We start from the raw sequence: 18,326 nt of genomic DNA, 5'->3' as shown, positions 1-18,326 counted from the left end.
TGCAGAGAAAGGGAAACCCTCCTACACTGCTGGTGTGAATGTAAGCTAGTTCAACCATTGTGGACAGTAATATGTAGGTTCCTCAAAAAATTAAAAATAGAAATACCATTTGACCTGGGAATCCCACTCCTTGGAATTTACCCAGAGATTACAACTTCTCAGATTCAAAAAGACATATGCACCCCTATGTTTATCGCAGCACTTTTTACAAAAGCCAAGATATGGAAGCAAACAAAGTGTCCATCAGTAGATGAATGGATAAAGAAGAGGTGGTACATATGCACAATGGAATACTATTCAGCCATAAGAAAAAAACAAATCCTACCACTTGCAACAACATGGATAGAGCTGGAGGACATTATGCTCATTGAAATAAGCCAGGCAGAGAAAGACAAGTACCAAATGATTTCCCTAATTTGTGGAGTATAACAACAAAGCAAAGGTGAAGAAACAAAACAGCAGTGGACTCCCAGACTCCAAGAAGGGACTAGTGGTTACCAAAGGGGCTAGTGGTTACCAAAGGGGAGGAGTATGGGAGGGAGGGTGGGGAGAGAGGGCGAAGGGGATTGAGGGGTATTATGTTTAGTACACATGGTGTGGGGGATCACGGGGAGAACAGTGTAGCAAAGAGAAGCGACATAGTGGATCTGTGGCATCTGACTACACTGATTGACAGTGACTGCATTGGGGTATGGGTGGGGACTTGATAATATGGGTAACTGTAGTAAGCACAGTGTTTTTTTATGAGAAACCTTCTTAAGAGTGTATATCAATAATACCTTAGTAAAAAATTAAAAAAAAAAACTATTTGAAAGCAAAAAAGTGAGATTAAAAAAAAAAGAAAAAACGAGGCATCAGGATGACTAAAAGGGCTTTGGCTTGAGCAATCAGAAGACTGGCTGATATGCAGAATTATGTGGGGAGAGACAGTTTATGGGAGAAACCAGGAATTAAATTTTGAACCTGCTGAGGCATCCATATTCAAGTAGCAATGCGAAGTAGGCAGCTGGGTATATGAATCTGGAGTTTGGAAGAGAAGGCCTGGCTAGAGGTGTACACTTGAGAATGCATTGTAAAAATGTTATGAAGTATTTTGCGTATTCTTTTGAGGACTAAGGTTTGAGAGAAAACTAGTTTGATGTAATGTTGGTGGGTGTAACAGCAATTATTTTATGGTAATTGTTTATGCAGCAGTGACAGTAGAAAAACTACAGAAAGTAGTTTCTGTTGTTTCCATTTCTCATGTCTATCACTTTAAATGATTCTGAGCTCTACTTGTGGGTTAATAGTCCTGGTGAAAGATAGTTTTATCTGTAAAGTTTGGATAATTTTCTAGGACTTAATGAACTGTTCGGCACATAACTGTGACATTCCGTGCAGTACCCTGATGGCTGATTCTATTTCGAATTGGTTTCACATTGAAATGTGTCTTTCTATTTCTATTCAGAAAAGCCCAGATGGAAAATGGATAATGGATTGGAGTTGCATTTTTTTTTTTTAGTGAGAAAATGCCTGTGTTCTAGGTTACAATATCCATCTTTGAAAACATTTCCTAATTAAAAAGAGCTAAAATCCACACAAGGTTTTTGTGGTGTTTTTAAATATATTATCTGTGTTTGCCACTGGGGCAAAGTGAAAATGATTCGTCAAGAACAACAGTCTCTTTAAGGAAAAACAAAAACACTTTAGAATAAACTTATCATGAAACATATAGAGTCAGCACAAAAACGTTAAAATAAAACTCTGATGATTACTGAAGAATGAGCTCCCCCATAATGAAAGCCCTGAAGAGTAACTGAAGAGCCAACACACAAAAAGTGAATAAATTGACACCCATACATACCTTGTTCTTCAGTAAGATGAGTCTATATTATACAGACATCATTTCCTTATATTTATTAACTATAAATCCACTGTAATCCCCATAAGGAGACATGGAGAGCTTGAGTAAAGAATTCCAAAGTTTATGTGGAAGAATGAATATCTAAGAGTAGCCAAGATTATTCTGTAAAAGAGTAGTAATGTGGGGAAGTTCACGGCAAGGAGTAGTATTAATGTGCAGAGCTACCAAAATTAAAGTGGCATCACACTGGCATACAAGTAAATAGACTCTCAACCCAACATAATAGAAATACTACAGGTAAGTCGGGATACATGGTAATTCAGCAAAAAGGAATTGCAGATTAGGGAGATAATACTGCACATTATATAGTTCTGGATCAGTTGGTAGGTTGTGGAGAAAAAATAAGAGTTCCTACCTCATTTCTTACATTAAGATAAACTATAGATGTTAAATGTAAAAAATAATATAAAATAAACACTAGAAGAAAGTATCAGTGGATATTTGCTCTTGGGCTGGTGAAGTTTTTATAAGCATATAAGAAAAGGGCATGGGGGAAGAGAAAACTAATACATTTGATTAGTAAGAATTAAAGTTTCTCCCAATTCTCTAAATATAATTAGAAGGCAATTGGCAAATCATTTCTGCAACAAATATGGCAAAGGAATTAGCTGCTTTTATATTTAAATTACCCATTAACCGTTAAAATAAAATGTAACATTCCAACAAAATGGGCAAAGGACATGAATAGGCTAGGTAATTTACAAAAGAACAATTACATATGGCTAATGAACATGCTTTCTAAAACCCTCAAAAATGCAAATTAAAATAATGAAATAAAATTTGAAATCCAACCTATTGGCATAGATTAAATAATAGAATTCAATATTAGTAAAGAAAGCAGGAATTAGTCCCTAAAACATCACTAGTGATACAGTAGGAAGTTAGGGGGCAAAGGAAACTGCACACTTCCTTTGAATAGAAATTTCATACTTGGGATTTAGTTAAGGAAACAATTAACAAGGTAAGCAAGATGCTATCTACAGACTCACTCATTCTTCTGTATCAGTGAAGAATCTGCCTTTCAATGAGGTATTAGTTAAAGGAATGATGGCATACTCATGAGGTAATACAGTGTGGCCACTTAATCTTACAGAAGAATACTTATCACACAGAGCAGTATAACATTATTTAAATAATAAAGAACTTTGTAGAACTGCAAGATCCTAATTACGATGTAAAATAATAGTCTAGTAATATATCTGTATAAAAAAGTGAAATGATAAACATAAATGTTAAAATTGTTGTTACTGGGTGGTGGGATTACAGATGAATTTAATTTTCTTACTGTTTTTCTGTATTTGCCAAATTTTCTACAATGAACTTATGTTATAATCAGAACCCACTACCTTATAATTATTTTACATTTAGCAAGTTATAAAAAAAGCTCACCACTTTAAAGAGAATAGTTAAATTCTCAAGGCACTGAAAAGATATGACATTTATTTCTAGTTTACATGAGGAAATAGACATCTCCTTATATATGGTACAGTAGGCAATCAATGGGTTAATAGGGTAGAAACTTTTAACTATTGTCTGCTCAACAAAACAAAAAACATTAGAAACTAACTGAAATATCAATGGTTTGAAAAAAATCTTATTGGCAGAACAATTAGCAGGAAATGCAGTAAATAAAGCCATAAAAATATGAGACGGTTTTGACAGTCAGATTTTGAAGGATGGATTTGCTGAGCTTGTGGACATACAGAACAGGGTGACCTGTCTGAAGCTTATCTTGGGTCTCAAAAGCCAGAAGCCAGAATCTGGACTGTTAGGTCTGAGGGAAATGGCTGCCAGCATCTGCAGGGAGCAAGGTGCCTCATTACGCACCTTTCTGCAAGGGAACCAGTTCCCAAAAGCACCCCTTAATGCCAGAAGGGTCAAAGCAACAGCACTGCAATGTGTACCTGTGCAGTGTCCTCCCCACACAGCCTGAAGCTTAATCAGGCACGTGCTGCATCTCCCTGCAGAGGTCACATAGAAATCCCATCCTAGCAAATACACTTTTAGAATCACAGACCTGTGGACTTCCTGCAAAGGCCTAGAGGTGGGAGAGTGGTTGGAGTGTTCTTTTCACAGACAGTGGGGCTCAGTGTGTCTGCAAGAGTGAGAGGAGAGGAGGTAAGATGCCACTGGGCAGCAGTGACTGGAATGACAGGATCTGAGTTAGGTTCTAGAAGGATCAGTGAGCACTGAGACTAGACTATGGGTCTAGGGAAGGGGCCAGTTAGAGCCCAGCCCCCAAAAATCTCAGGGACAGTCAACTGACTGAAGAACTTCTTTAGGGCCACACAGCCCTTAGTTCCCAGCCCAGTGTTCTCTCAGCTTTATTTAAACAGATTTGTTTAAAACTCCCATCTTCTTTTAGAAGATTGGGAATCATCCATGTCTGGAGTCATCTTAAATCTGAGAACCAAAATTTCCACATTTAAATTAACAATCCGTAGTCACTGGCATCCTCCTCTAATAATTTTTATTATGTCTCCTATTACTGAGACAATTATAATTTTTAAAAAGAGACTCACTTTAAAGAAGTTAAATAGACATGAGATGGTTTGATCTGACTTGGTCCTAAATCAATTAATAAATTTAAAATGTTAGTTTCCAAGTACACAAAAAAACAATGAAAACTACTAATAAAGGAAATGGGCCCCACATAAAGTCATTCCTCTTCCTGGTAATGCACATCCTATATTGTGGTAGACACTCTCTTAGATGAAGAAGAACCTGGAAATGACGTGCGTTCTAGGAGGAAGAGGCTGGGCTGGTTCCAGTACCCACTGCAGTGGAACCACGTAAGAGAGACTCAGTTTTGGAGGCCTCACCTAAAGCACTGCAGCCGAAGTCCTTGGGAGAACCGGCCAGCCTCGTACTCTTTCCCATCCATTACTGAAGGGACCATCTCTGTGTCCTGCACGATGACAGCCATCTCACTGTCACGCTTTCCCAGCATGCTTCGGTCATTTATGTTGGCAGAGCCTACAAGAACAAGGAGTGAAACTGAGCCATCTTCTCACAGTAGACACTGTTGCTTGCCCTCCCCACTCAATTCTTCCTTGCTAACAAAATGCTCATTTTGTTCAGGTTATCAAGAGATGCTGTGCTAGGGAGGTGGGGGAGAAAAGACTTTATTGTCAGGGGTGAATCTTGATTAGTTTAAGCCATCCACAGTAATTTCATTATTTTGCCAGTGACTGGTTTAGGAATGGGTACTCAACATGATTCTAGCCAGTGTGACATGCAGGAAAGTCTACTACGGGCTTCTGAGAAAGTGTTTCTCCTTATTAACAGACACAAGGACAGCCTTTGGACAATTTGGTTTGAATGATTGAATGAGGACATGATTCCAGGAGCTGCTGCAGCCATTTTGTAACCACTGATGGACAATCAGATAAGCTGAAAATGACAGAGAGAAAGAAGAAAAATTCTGGTCTTTAAGTTGCTGAACTAGCCAACCCTAGAAATTTATTATCTTTTATTATGTGAAATAATACATTTTCTGTATTGTTTCAGATATTTCTAGCTGAATTTCCTATCTTGTGGCTCAGAGGACTCTGATAAAACCATTTAGTACACAAAGAAGAAAGATACACTTACCTGTTAATAAGAATAAGAATCAGATTCTGTAGACTTTAGCTCATGGTAGTATAATTATGAATGTCAAAACCCAAGTACCTTCACAATAATAGAATTCACTCTCAGATACAGATTATCATTAGTGGCTTTGGGTTTTTCATTCTTTTGCTTCACTTGTGTGGCATGCCAACAGCTTCTGTATCAACTTCCTTTCATTCTATTTTTAAATCCAAATGAGCTGAGAATGTTGACTTTCACATGTGAAGGGCAACCATTTCAATATTAGTTCAACGTGAGCTTCCTGTACTACTCTCCTGTGAATTCAGAAATCCCATCACGTTTTGGGCATTAATCACTGTGGTTCACATGCTGGAATCCTTGAGGTGTCCTATAAACTACAGAAGGGGCCTAACTTTACTTCTTGTTCCTCTTACCCTCGCTACACATTCCACTCTTCTGCTGATATGGAGCTGACTAGTTGGGCTGAACAGGAGCCATAGCTGCCCTCTATGATGGGGACAGTCAGGAGGTGGGTCATAGCAGCCCTGCCCCCAGCCCCTGAAAGGACTTTACCACCATTTGCTACAACATCATCATGTGTAATATACAAACCTATGATAACTATTGATGTGAATGGTGCCCTACAGTATCCTGGGTGATAGAGAAGAGATGGAACACTGCACAGAAATTTGAGAGCATTATTGGAGTGCTGTAAGGTGAGAACCATTGAAACACTGTGTTTTCCTAGCAACAAATACTCCTTTATACATACATTTAATATTTTGATTATGCTACCAAATTTGCAGGCATATCTTTGGGCTTGACAGTTGGCCCAGCCTTAATCTGGACAAAGTCATTTAATATTTCACAGCTTTAATTTCATCTCTGATACATTGAGATCATAATACAGACCTTGTAGGGATTTTGAGAGAATTAAGTAAGCCCCCATGAAAGTACTTAACTGACATATAAATTGCTCTATAAATTATTATTGGCATCATTATCAGACACATGTTAACTCTATAATATCTGCACTAGAGAACACTGCCATAGGAAGGGACACTTTGTGGCAGGTAGCATTTTAATCACCCTCACCCAGGTGTGTGCCCTTAAGGAGGCGAGGAACCAGCTTGCACAGCACTGCTTTGGGGCTTCACTATCCCTGGGCCCCTGCAGAGGCCACACTGGACTGGGGGCTGCTGGTCTGGGCGACTTTGCTGCTCTTCACTGTCAGGAAAACTGGGATGTGAGCCCCCTGCAAAACCTCCTACATGCACACACTTTCACACCAGTCCCCCAGTCTCCCACCCACCATGGGGCTGGGGGGCACACTCCCAAGGGGAAATTCTTGGAGTTGAAATTCTTGGAGAGCGTGTGGTTCTAGTACTTCAAGGACCCATCTGGACTTACCCAGTACTGACTCAACTGTGTTGGATAAGCGAGTTGGTTACTATTTTATAGGAATGTGAAGAGATGAGAAAATTTTAGATGAATTTAATAAATGAGATACTAAAAATGAGATACTGATGGATGTAAATGTTACTTCCATTCTTGTTAAATATTCCAATATTCTGAAAAATCAAATCTTGAAGAGCAGATATAGTATATCTCATTTCTAATTAGCATACCTGAATACAGAGCAAGGGATGTAGAAAGATACACAATTTAAAGTGGCAGTGTCTTCTGGCAAAGAGCGAGGACAATAAGGGGATTCTGACCTTTTCCCCTACATATTCTTGGAGTTTGAACTGTTTAAAAATAAACTTTGTATTCATGTGTTACTTTTTATAGTAACTCCACTACCTTGTTTTTGTTAGGCTTGCCTTGATAATTTAGAACAACTTAATTTTTAGAAAATGACCTTCTCTGAATCTGCTATTAGGGACTTTTTAAACATCATTAAATACAGCAAAATAAAGAGGAGTATATGACAACATATGTGTACAACTTAGGCAATAAAATAAACATCACTGAATTTATGACCCAAGCTGAAAAACACAGCATTACGACATCCCAGAAGCCCTCAGGTGTCTTCCTGTGCAAGCCTGTCCCTCCCCAAGAGACTTTATATATAATTTTGTGTTCATTATGATCTAATGTTTTCCTAAACAACAACAAAAAATAGTTTACTTTCCACTTGTTTTTAATTTGTGTAAATGGAATCATAAAGTAGTAGATGATCTTTTGAGATTTGCTTCTTTCATTCAATATTATATCTTTGGATGTATCTGTCCATAATCGTGATGCACCATTTTCCGTGAATGAGCTCATGAGTACTTACATACCCATCCTACTGTGAACCCAGAGGATCACAGGCATGCACCATGACACTGCACGTGCTGAGTATCTGTTTCCTGGGTACACGCTGTGGGAGCTTACCTGGGCTTTATATGGCAGAGTGGAGTCCCTGTGCTCCACAGCCTTGCCAATACTTGGATTCCCCAACTTAAAAATTTTTGCCAATTGGTATTTTTAAAAACTGTTTTCTTGTTATATTAATGAGGATGAAGATCTTTCATATGTTTAAGAGCCTCAGGCATGTCCTCTTTGGTGACACTGCTTTACAATTCCTTTGCCCATTTTCCTTTGGATGTTGTCTTTTCTAATTGATTTATAGGAGTTCTTCATATGTTTAATAAGTGTGTTGAAAATATCTTCTTTCACTTTGTGGTTTATCCTTTTATTCCCTTTACAGCGCTTTTTAAAAAATATTTTTTATGAAGGTATTATTGATATACACTCTTATGAAGGTTTCACATGAAAAAACAATGTGGTTACTACATTGACCCATATTATCGAGTCCCCTCCCATACCCACTGCAGTCACTATTCATCAGTGTAGTAAGATGCCACAGAGTCACTACTTGTCTTTTCGGTGCTACACTGTCTTCCCTGTGATCCCCTCACACCATGTATGCCAATCATAATACCCCTCAATCCCCTTCTCCCTTCCTCCCTACATGCCTTCCCATACTCTTCCCCTTCGGTAACCGGTAGTCCCTTCTTGGAGTCTGGGAGTCTGCTGCTGTTTTGTTCCTTCACCTTTGCTTCGTTGTTATACTCCACAAATGAGGGAAATCATTTGGTACTTGTCTTTCTCCACCTGGCTTATCTCAATGAGCATAATATCCTCCGCTCCATCCATGTTGTTGCAAGTGGTAGGATTTGTTTCTTTCTTATGGCTGAATAGTATTCCATTGTGCATATGTACCACCTCTTCTTTATCCATTCATTTACTGATGGACACTTAGGTTGCTTCCATATCTTGGCTATTGCAAATAGTGCTGTGATAAACATAGGAGTGCATATGTCTTTTTGAATATGAGAAATTATATTCTTTGGATAAATTCCTAAGAATGGCATTCCCAGGTCAAATGGTATTTCTATTTTTAGTTTTTTGAGGAACCTCCATATTGCTTTCCACAATGGTTGAACTAGCTTACATTCCCAACAGCAGAATAGGAGGGTGGCCCTTTCTCTGCATCCTTGCCAGCATTTGTTGTTCTTAGTATTTTTGATAATGGCCATCCTAACCGGTGTGAGGTGATATCTCATTGTGGTTTTTATTTGCATTTCCCTGATGATTAGTGATGTGGAACATCCTTTTATGTGTCTGTTGACCATCTGAATTTCTTCTTTGGAGAATTGTCTGTTCATATACTCCACCTATTTTTTAATCAGGTTATTTGCTTTTTGGTTGTTGAGGCATATGAGTTCCTTATATATTTTGGATGTTAACCCCTTGTCAGATATGTCATTTACAAACATATTCTCCCATACTATAGGATGCCTTTTTGTTCTATTGATGGTGCCCTTTGCTGTGCAGAAGCTTTTTAGTTTGATGTAATCCCATGTGTTCCTTTTTGCTTTTGTTACCCTTGCTCAAGGAAATGCATTCAGGAAAAAGTTGCTCATGTTTATATTAAAGAGATTTCTGCCTATGCTGTCTTCTAAGAGTTTTATGGTTTCATGATGACTTACATTAAGTCTTTGATCTATTTCAAGTTTACTTTTGTGTATGGGGTTAAACAATAATCCAGTTTCACTCTCTTGCATGTAGCTGTCCAGTTTTGCAAACACCAGTTGTTGAAGAGGCTGTCATTTCCCCATTGTATGTCCATGGCTCCTTTATCATATATTAATTGACCATATATGGTTGGGTTTGTATCTGGCTCTCTAGTCTGTTCCATTGGTCTATTGTTTCTGTTCTTGTGCCAGTACCAAATTGTCTTGATTACTGTAGCTTTGTAGTAGAGCTTGAAGTCAGGGAGCACAATCCTCTCAGCTTTATTCTTCCTTCTCAGGATTGCTTTGGATATTTGGGGTCTGTTTTGTTCAATATGAGTTTTAGAATGATTTGCTCCAGTTCTTTGAAGGATGCTGTTGGTATTTTGATAGGGATTGCATTGAATCTGTAGATTGCTTTAGACAGGATGGCCATTTTGACAATACTAATTCTTCCTATCCATGAGCACAGGATGTGTTTCCATTTATTGGTATCTTCTTTAATTTCCCTCATCAGTGTCTTGTACAGTGACAGTTTAACTTCATCTTCATGAATCTGGATGCCTTTTCTTTGTGTTGTGTGATTGCCATGGCGAGGACCTCCAGAACTATGCTGAGTAATCAAGTGCAGAGAGTGGGCATCCTTGTCTTGTTCCTGATCTTAAAGGAACAGCTTTCAGCTTCTCGCTGTTAAGTACAATGTTGGCTGTGGGTTTGTCATATATGGCCTTTATTATATTGAGGTATTTGCCCTCTATACCCATTTTTGTTGAGAGTTTTTATCATGAATGGATGTTGAATTTTGTCAAATGCTTTCTTGGCATCTATGGAGATGATCATGTGGTTTTGTCCTTCTTTTTGTTGATGTGGAGTATGATGTTGAAGGATTTTCTAATATTGTATCATCTTTGCATCTCTGGAATAAATCCTACTTGATCATGATGGATGATCTTTTTTATGTATTTTTGAATCTGGTTTGCTAATATTTTGTTGAATATTTTTGCATCTATGTTCATCAGGGATATTGGTGTGTAATTTTCTTTTTTTCTGGTGTCTGCCTGGTTTTGGTATTAGAGTGATGCTGGTCTTGTAGAATGAGTTTGGAAATATTCCCCCTTCTTCTACTCTTTGGAAAACTTTCAGGATGATGGGTATTAGGTCTTCACTAAATGTTTGATAAAATTCAGCAGTGAAGCCATCTGGTCCAGGAGTTTTGTTCTTAGGTAGTTCTTTGTTAACCAATTAAATTTTGTTGCTGGTAATTGGTCTGTTGAGATTTTCTGTTTCTTTCTGGGTCAGCCTTGGAAGGTTGTATTTTTCTAGAAAGTTGTCCATTTCTTCTAGGTTATCCATTTTGTTAGCATATAATTTTCATACCGTTCTCTCAAAATTCTTTGTATTTCTGTGGTGTCCATAGTGATTTTTTCCTTTCTCATTTCTGATTCTGTTTATGTGTGTAGACTCTCTTTTTTTCTTGATATGTCTGGCTAGGGGTTTATCTATTTTGTTCATTTTCTCAAAGAACCAGTTCTTGCTTTCATTGGTTCTTTCTATTGTTTTATTCTTCTTGATTTTAGTTCTTTCTGCTCTAATCTTTATTATGTCCCTCCTTCTACTGACTTTGGGCCTTGTTTGTTCTTCTTTTTCTAGCTTTCATTAATTGTGAGTTTAAACTCTTCACATGGGATTGTTCTTCTTTCCTGAGGTAGGCCTGTATTGCAATATACTTCCCTCTTAGCACAGCCTTCACTGAGTCCCACAGATTTTGTGGTGTTGAATTATTATTGTCATTTGTCTCCATATATTGCTTGATCTCTTTTTTTATTTGGTCATTGATCCATTGGTTACTTAGGAGCGTGTTGTGAACCCCCCTTATGTTTGTGGGATTTTTCATTTTCTTTGTGTAATTTATTTCTAGTTTCATACATTTGTGGTCTGAGAATCTGGATGGTACAATTTCAACTTTTTGAATTTACTGAAGCTCTTTTTGTGGCCTAGTATATGATCTATTCTTGAAAATGCTCCATGTGTGCTTGAGAAGAATGTGTTTCCTGCTGCTTTTGGGTGTAGAGTTTTGTAGATGTCTGTTAGGTCCATCTCTTCTAATGTGTTGTTTAATGCCTCTGTCTCCTTACTTATTTTCTGTCCTTTTGGGTGAGTGGAGTGTCGAAGTCTCATAGAATGAATGCATTGCCTTCTATTTCCCCTTTTAATTCTGTTAGTATTTGTTTCATATATGTAAGTGCTCCTGTGTTGGGCCATAGATATTTATAATGGTCATATCCTCTTGTTGGATTGACCCCTTTATCATTATGTAATGTCCTTCTTTGTCTCTGATGACTTTCTTTGTTTTGGAGTCTATTTTGTCTAATACAAGTAGTGCAACTCCAGTTTTTTTCTCCCTATTAGTTGCATGAAATAACTTTTTCCATCCCTTCACTTTTTGTCTCTGTATGTCTTTCGGTTTAAAATGAGTCTCTTGTAGGTAGCATGTAGATGGGTCTTGTTTTTTATTCATTCAGTGACTCTATCTTTTGATTGGTGCATTCAGTCCATTTACATTTAGGATGATTATTGATAGATATGTATTTATTGCCATTGCAGGCTTTAGATTCGTGGTTACCAGAGGTTCAAGGTTAACTTCCTTACTATCTAAGAGACTAACTTAACTCATTTAATATGCTATTACAAACACAATCTAAAGGTTCTTTTTTTTTTCTCCTCCTTTTTCTTCCATTCTTTATGTTAGGCATCATATTCTGTACTCTTTGTCTATCCCTTGATTGACTTTGGGGATAGTTAATTTAATTTTGCATTTGCTTAGTAATTAGCTGTTCTACTTTATTTAGTGTGGTTTTATTTCCTCTGGTGACAGCTATTCAACCTTAGGAATACTTCCATCTATAGCAGTCCCCCCAAAATACACTGTAGAGACAGTTTGTGTGAGGTAAATTCTCTCAGCTTTTGCTTATCTGGAAATTGTTGAATCCCTCCTTCAAATTTAAATGATTATCTTGCTGGATAAAGTATTCTTGGTTCGAGGCCCTTCTGCTTCATTGCATTAAATACATCATGCCTCTCCCTTGTGGCCTATAAGGTTTCTGCTGAGAAGTCTGATGATAGCCTGGTGGGCTTTCCTTTGTATGTGATCTTATTTCTCTCTCTGGCTCCTTTTAGTAGTCTATCCTTATCCTTGGTCTTTTCCATTTTAATTACTATATGTCTTGGTGTTTTCTTCCTTGGGTCCCTTGTGTTGGGAGATCTGTGTACCTCCATGGCCTGAGAGACTATTTCCTTCCCCAGACTGGGGAATTTTTTAGCAATTACCCCCTCAAAGACACTTTCTATCCCTTTTTCTCTCTCTTCTTCTTCTGGTACCCTTATAATGTGAATATTGTTCCATTTGGATTGGTCACACTGTTCTCTCAATATTCTTTCATTCTTAGAGATCCTTTTTTTTCTCTATCCTCAGCTTCTTTGTATTCCTTTTCTCTAGTTTCTATGTCATTTATTGCCTCCTCCACCATATCTACTCTACTTTTAATACCCTCCATTGTGCTCTTCAATGATTGTGTTTCCAACTGGAACTCATTCTTGAGTTCTTGAATATTTTTCTGTACTTCCATGTGCAGGTTAATGATTTTTATTTTGAAATCCTTTCCAGGAAGATTCATGAAGTCAATATCATTTAAAACTTTCTCAGGAGTTGTATTCATAATTTTACTTTGAACCAGGTTCCTTTGGAGCTCTTGAATATTTTTTGTACCTCCATGAGCATGTTTATGATTTTTATTTTGAAATCTCTTTCAGGATGGTTGACAAGGTCAATTTCACTTGATCCTTTTTCAGGTGTTTGAGGAATTTTTGTTTGAACCAGGTTCTTTGATGTTTCATATTTGTACGTACACCCTCTAGTGCACAAAAGGTCTACTCTCTGGAGCTGTTCGGCCTCTGGAACGATGTTGGGGCTTGCAGAGGAGTGGTGCTGGTTCCTGGGGGGAGGAAAGAGTTGTTTCCTGCTTCTTGGCTGTTATGCTTGCCTCCACTGCCAGAATCAGTGGGCTAAACACATAGGTGTAAGCGTGTATACTTTGCATTTATAGTTACCATAGGTGGGGTTTCCCTCTGTTTGGCCTGATGCCAGTGCAGGGGCTGCTGGTTTGTATGCCAGGTGGGGGCTGGCCAGGAAGAAGGTGCTGCAGACTGCGTATCATGGTGTGGGGCCCTTGGAGCTGCATATCCAGACAGGGGAATGGAGTGCCTGTAGCTCCTGATAGTTCCCAACCTGCTGGGCAGAGTGCACCCAGACAATTTAATTTGTCTACCTGTCCCTTCTCCTGAGCATTAAGCTCTGTGCAGTCCTTGCCCCTTTACCAGCCCTTTCACTGCTAGGAAGCTCCTCAGACTGCCTGCCTTTCTTTTGTCCCAGAGCAACTGGATGTGTATCCCTGCTTTTCATAAGCATCTGGAATCTCAGTCTCTTTAGGTATTCTGCCTGTCTTAGCTTTCTAACCCCACTAATCATTAGAGTACCATGCAATGTAGGTTCGTGCTCCCAGAGCAGATCTCCAGGGTTAGGTGTTCAGCAGTCCCAGGTGTCCACTCCCTCCCCCATCCATTTCTCTTCCTCCCGCAGATGAGCTGGGGTGGGGGAAGGGTTTGGGTCCTGCCAGATCATGGCTTTGGTACGTTACCCTGTTCTGTGAGGTCTGTTATTTTCTCCGTGTGCATGCAATCTGGTGCAGCCTTCTTTCCTGTTGCTCTTTTAGGATTAGTTGTATTCATTATATTTTCATATTATGTGTGGTTTTAGGATGAGGCCTCTTTCTTACCTCTCACACCATCTGTAATCCAATCCTCTTTATAGCGTTTTTTAATGAGAAAGGGTCTGAATTTTAATGCAATTGGGTTTATCTGTCTTTTCCTTTGTGTTTTGTGCTTTTTAAAAATCTCTTGTTTCAGAAATTTTGAATCCTTCTGTGGTAGGCAGAATAATGGCCTCCAAAAATGACCATGTCCTAATGCCCAAATCCTGGGACTATGTTACCTTACATAGCAAGAGGGCATTCAGGGTATAGATGAAATTGAAATTGCTAATCAGCTAACCTTAAAGGAGGGAGATTATCTTGGATTATCCAGGTGGGCCCAATACAATCACAAGAATCCTTAAAAATGAAGGGAATTCAGAGGAAGATATGATTACAGAAGAACAGGTTGAGACTTTTGGGAATCTTCAGAGAGATGTAACATTGTCACCTTCAAAGACAGGGAAAGGGAGCTAAGGAATGTGGACACCTGCCAGGAGCTGGAAAAGGCAAGGAAACGCATTCTCCTTCAGAGCCTCCAGGAAGGAGCGCTGCCCCGCTGACACCCTGACTCAGCCCAGTGAGACTTGGGCTGGTCTTCTAACCTGCAGAACCATTAAATAAGAAATTTGTGTCATATTAAGCCATATTAAGTTGTGGTCATTTGGTATAGCATTAATGACAACTAATATATCAACTCTGCCCAGTTTTGGCTTATTTGTTTTAAAGGAAAATATTCTTTTATTGAGCCCAAATGGATGTCTCAGTATTTTCTACCCACTTGTGTTTCCTATGCTTCCACTTCAGAAGTTCTCAGCTTGGTCACTTCAGGAAGCTTTTAAAAAAATACTGGTGCCCAAAACAAGAAGAACCTTGATGCCTGGTCTCCAAACCAGGCCAATGAATCAGAATATCTGGAAGTAGGTAGTAGGCATTAGTATTGTCTCCCAATGCTTTTCCATCCCTTTATCTATCAATTAACCCATCTCTTTTTTTGGGTCTATTTTAATGCAAATTGAAGACATGAATAAGCTTCCCCCCTAAATGATATATTTTTTAAAGCTTCTCAGGTAATTCTAATGCAGCCAGGTTGAGACTCATGGGACTAGGTGAAGTGTAATGCCTCTTCACTGGGGCAGCCCTTCAACTACAGACTCTCCTCAGTCACTCTCAAGCCTGTCCTTTAAGCACTGATATTCATTTCCTTTACACAGTTGCCCAACACCCACCCTCACTGATTGTCTCTGGACCTTCTTGCTCCAGTTCAGCAATATCCATCCTAATCTATCTGTTGCTAGGGGGTAACATGAACTGTAGCCCATGACCTTGGTTGGCACTGTTGGATTCACACTTTAGTATCTCCCTATTGTGCTTTGCAATGGATCAGTGCACATAGGAAAAAAAAAAATTGTTTCACTTAGTTAAAAGTATAGACTTCAATTCTACTTAAGGATAGCCTTGTTTTATTTGAGATAATTAAAGCTATACACAAAAGAGATTTTCAGTATGAGAAAAAAAGTATGCCTTTGTGCATCAAAAACAGGGATAAACAGTTTTTTCTTACGTCAATTATTCAATAATTCTGATATAAGTTTGCAATGATATAAGTTTGCAATGTTAGAAAATTTAACCACAGATTACTTTAACCTCTCTTGAGCTTTTAAATACTTGCTTAATACCTGTAAAATATTCTCAACCTAACTTCTCAAACTCCTCTCTGAGAATTTTAACTTTCTTCTCTGTGTTATGAATTTAAACAGGGCTGATGTTTGAGAGCAGCAACAATAAATCTGCTTCTCTTAGAGTTTTTGTTGAGATAAAAAGAACCAAAGTATTTTTGGATTTTTCCAAGGGGGAAATCTATTCCATCCTTGGGGAAGGAGAAAAAGGAATCCAGTCCCTAAAGAATAACAAGATCTCCTCATACTCCCCAGTGCCATATCTTCAGTTTCAAAAAGTGGATAAGAATTATGTGCAAAATTGATCAATTATTGCTAGCCTAAATAAATTGTAGCCTTTGAGGGCTCAGAGATGGTTCTTGAAAATAAGTCAATTAAAAAACTCAAACTTATTTGACTGTTAGCTCAGTTACTGAAAACTACTTGGCAATTATGCTTATATAAAGTAGGCTGAAAGTCAAAGTAACCTTTTAAAAGGAAAATATTTACACTTGTCAATTTTTGCTTCAAGAGTTCTCAAATCTTGCTGAAGAGATTAACTAAATTTTACTTGGTTTTGTTTGTTTTCCTATTTCAGCAAACATCAACATTTTTTCTTTTCTACTGTCATTGCCGATTTAGTATAAAAATGTTATGAGGTTAGCTTCTGAAGAGCAAAGCCAGAGTAGTTTGGGGAAATAAGAGAAACCTTGTTCATTGGGGGAGGGAAGAGTAAATAAATTTGTAAGGAGCTCTGATTGCTATAGAGCAAGAGATAAAAGACACAGGATATTTTTCTTAAATGCCCTTTATAAATACTAACAGAATGTGTGTGTGTACATTTTCTGGCTTCAGAGCTACTTTTTCTTTCTGTTCAAATCATGTTCCAGATAAGACAATCTCTTTACTCATAGATAATGGGTTTGTTTCCTTTTCTCAGTAGAGGATAGAGATGGAGAAGGCATATTTACTGACAAAAAGTTTCAAGACACTCTACAACATTCAGTTTCTTAAAGAATCTGAAGTATCTTATTATAGCTGAGAAACTACATTTTCCTTAAAACAGATGAGTGGAATTCCCAATAGGTGGACACAGCATGTCTCTAAGTACTATCCCACACCTTTGTTAACTCACTTATCTAGGTGGTTATTAATACTACTCTGTTTCTCATCCTGCCTTTCAATGTTCATGTAACATAATATTAGAAGGCAAAACAATTCAAATAATGGAGAAGAAGCTTTCCATATGTATAAAAGAGTGAAGCTGAACATCCACCCCTCTGGTCAAGTTGATCTAATCTGGGTAGAATGTGCAACCTATAACTCTCTCATGAATCTGTTGGTGGGAGAGGACTTCAGAGAAATCTACTGTTTGTCCTTGACCAGAAAACACTGCAGACCCTACATCACATCATTACTATACAATTTCCAACACCTGCCCCCCAAATACACACCAACAAAGCCAGTCTGTTCTGCACCCCAGTGAATAACATACAAAATAGAGTCTAGGGAAAAAATAGTAAGCATGGAGGCAGCAATATTCTAATAAACTTCCGATTTTGATTCTTGCATAACTTCAGATCCATGGGAATGTTGGGTGGATATGGTGCAAGCACATTCAAATTACCACCAGGTACTTATTTGTGACACATTTTCCCATTCTTTCCCCTCCGATTCCCCAAATCTAGGTACTTGGATTCAAAATAAAAATAGGGAATAGTAAAGAATTAATGAGAGCAGGCCAATTGCACTGCTGGGTTAAACCACAGCCCCTGGATACTGTAATTTGCACAATGGCCATTTAATTGTTCTGTACCTCTGTTTCTTCATAGATAAAAACAGGGATTAGAAAGGATGTAAGTGAAAAAGATGGCTTCAGAAATGTTTTAGATATGTGTTACTGTCCTCATCTGCAAAGGAAGCTCAGGAGGAAAAGAAAGATTTTTTGCTTGAGGTAATCAGCTAGCAAGGAACACAATTATAGACTATGTACTTACCAATAATAACAGTGTTGTCATCAGCAATTAGCAGCTTGCTGTGCACATAGATAAGTTCAGTGACTAGGTTTCCTTCAAGCTCTGCATGTGTTCTAAGACCACAGAATGATATGTAATTTATCCACTGATTTCCAACTATAAATTAAAAAAGAAATTGCTAAAATTAGTATGACCAACCTCAATAAAAGCACGTTATATTTTACTGTCTTTCAAAACAAATATATTACTTAAACAGGTTAAGAATAGATTGTATAATGTGTGTGTGTGTGTGTGTGTAACTACAGAACTCACCCAGGATGTAGTTTTGCTATATAAAGAGTTTTATACTATTAAAATGGATGGATATACATTTAAAAAAATCATACTGATGTACTTGCTATGAATTC

At 38.0% G+C, this 18,326-nt stretch overlaps 1 protein-coding gene across 7 annotated transcripts in view; it reads right to left on the bottom strand.

Moving 5' to 3' along the window:
- PLD1 (phospholipase D1) overlaps positions 1-18,326 on the bottom strand; it is a 225,204-nt gene that overhangs the window by 14,972 nt on the left and 191,906 nt on the right. For 6 of the 7 annotated variants that reach the window (XM_037003125.2, XM_073232089.1, XM_073232086.1 and 3 more), the window contains 2 exons: positions 17,941-18,075; positions 4,726-4,879 (listed from right to left, as the gene is read on the bottom strand). In XM_037003125.2, coding sequence (XP_036859020.2) covers positions 4,726-4,879; positions 17,941-18,075 — 289 coding nt within the window. Of the gene's footprint in view, positions 1-4,725; positions 4,880-17,940; positions 18,076-18,326 lie in introns of those variants that run through there. The other variant, XR_012129383.1, reaches the window with a different exon arrangement.

Source organism: Manis javanica, chromosome 3 (genome assembly GCF_040802235.1).
Source record: "Manis javanica isolate MJ-LG chromosome 3, MJ_LKY, whole genome shotgun sequence".
In the NCBI taxonomy this organism is placed as follows: domain Eukaryota; kingdom Metazoa; phylum Chordata; class Mammalia; order Pholidota; family Manidae; genus Manis; species Manis javanica.
This window is presented reverse-complemented; position numbering and strand designations above follow the sequence as displayed.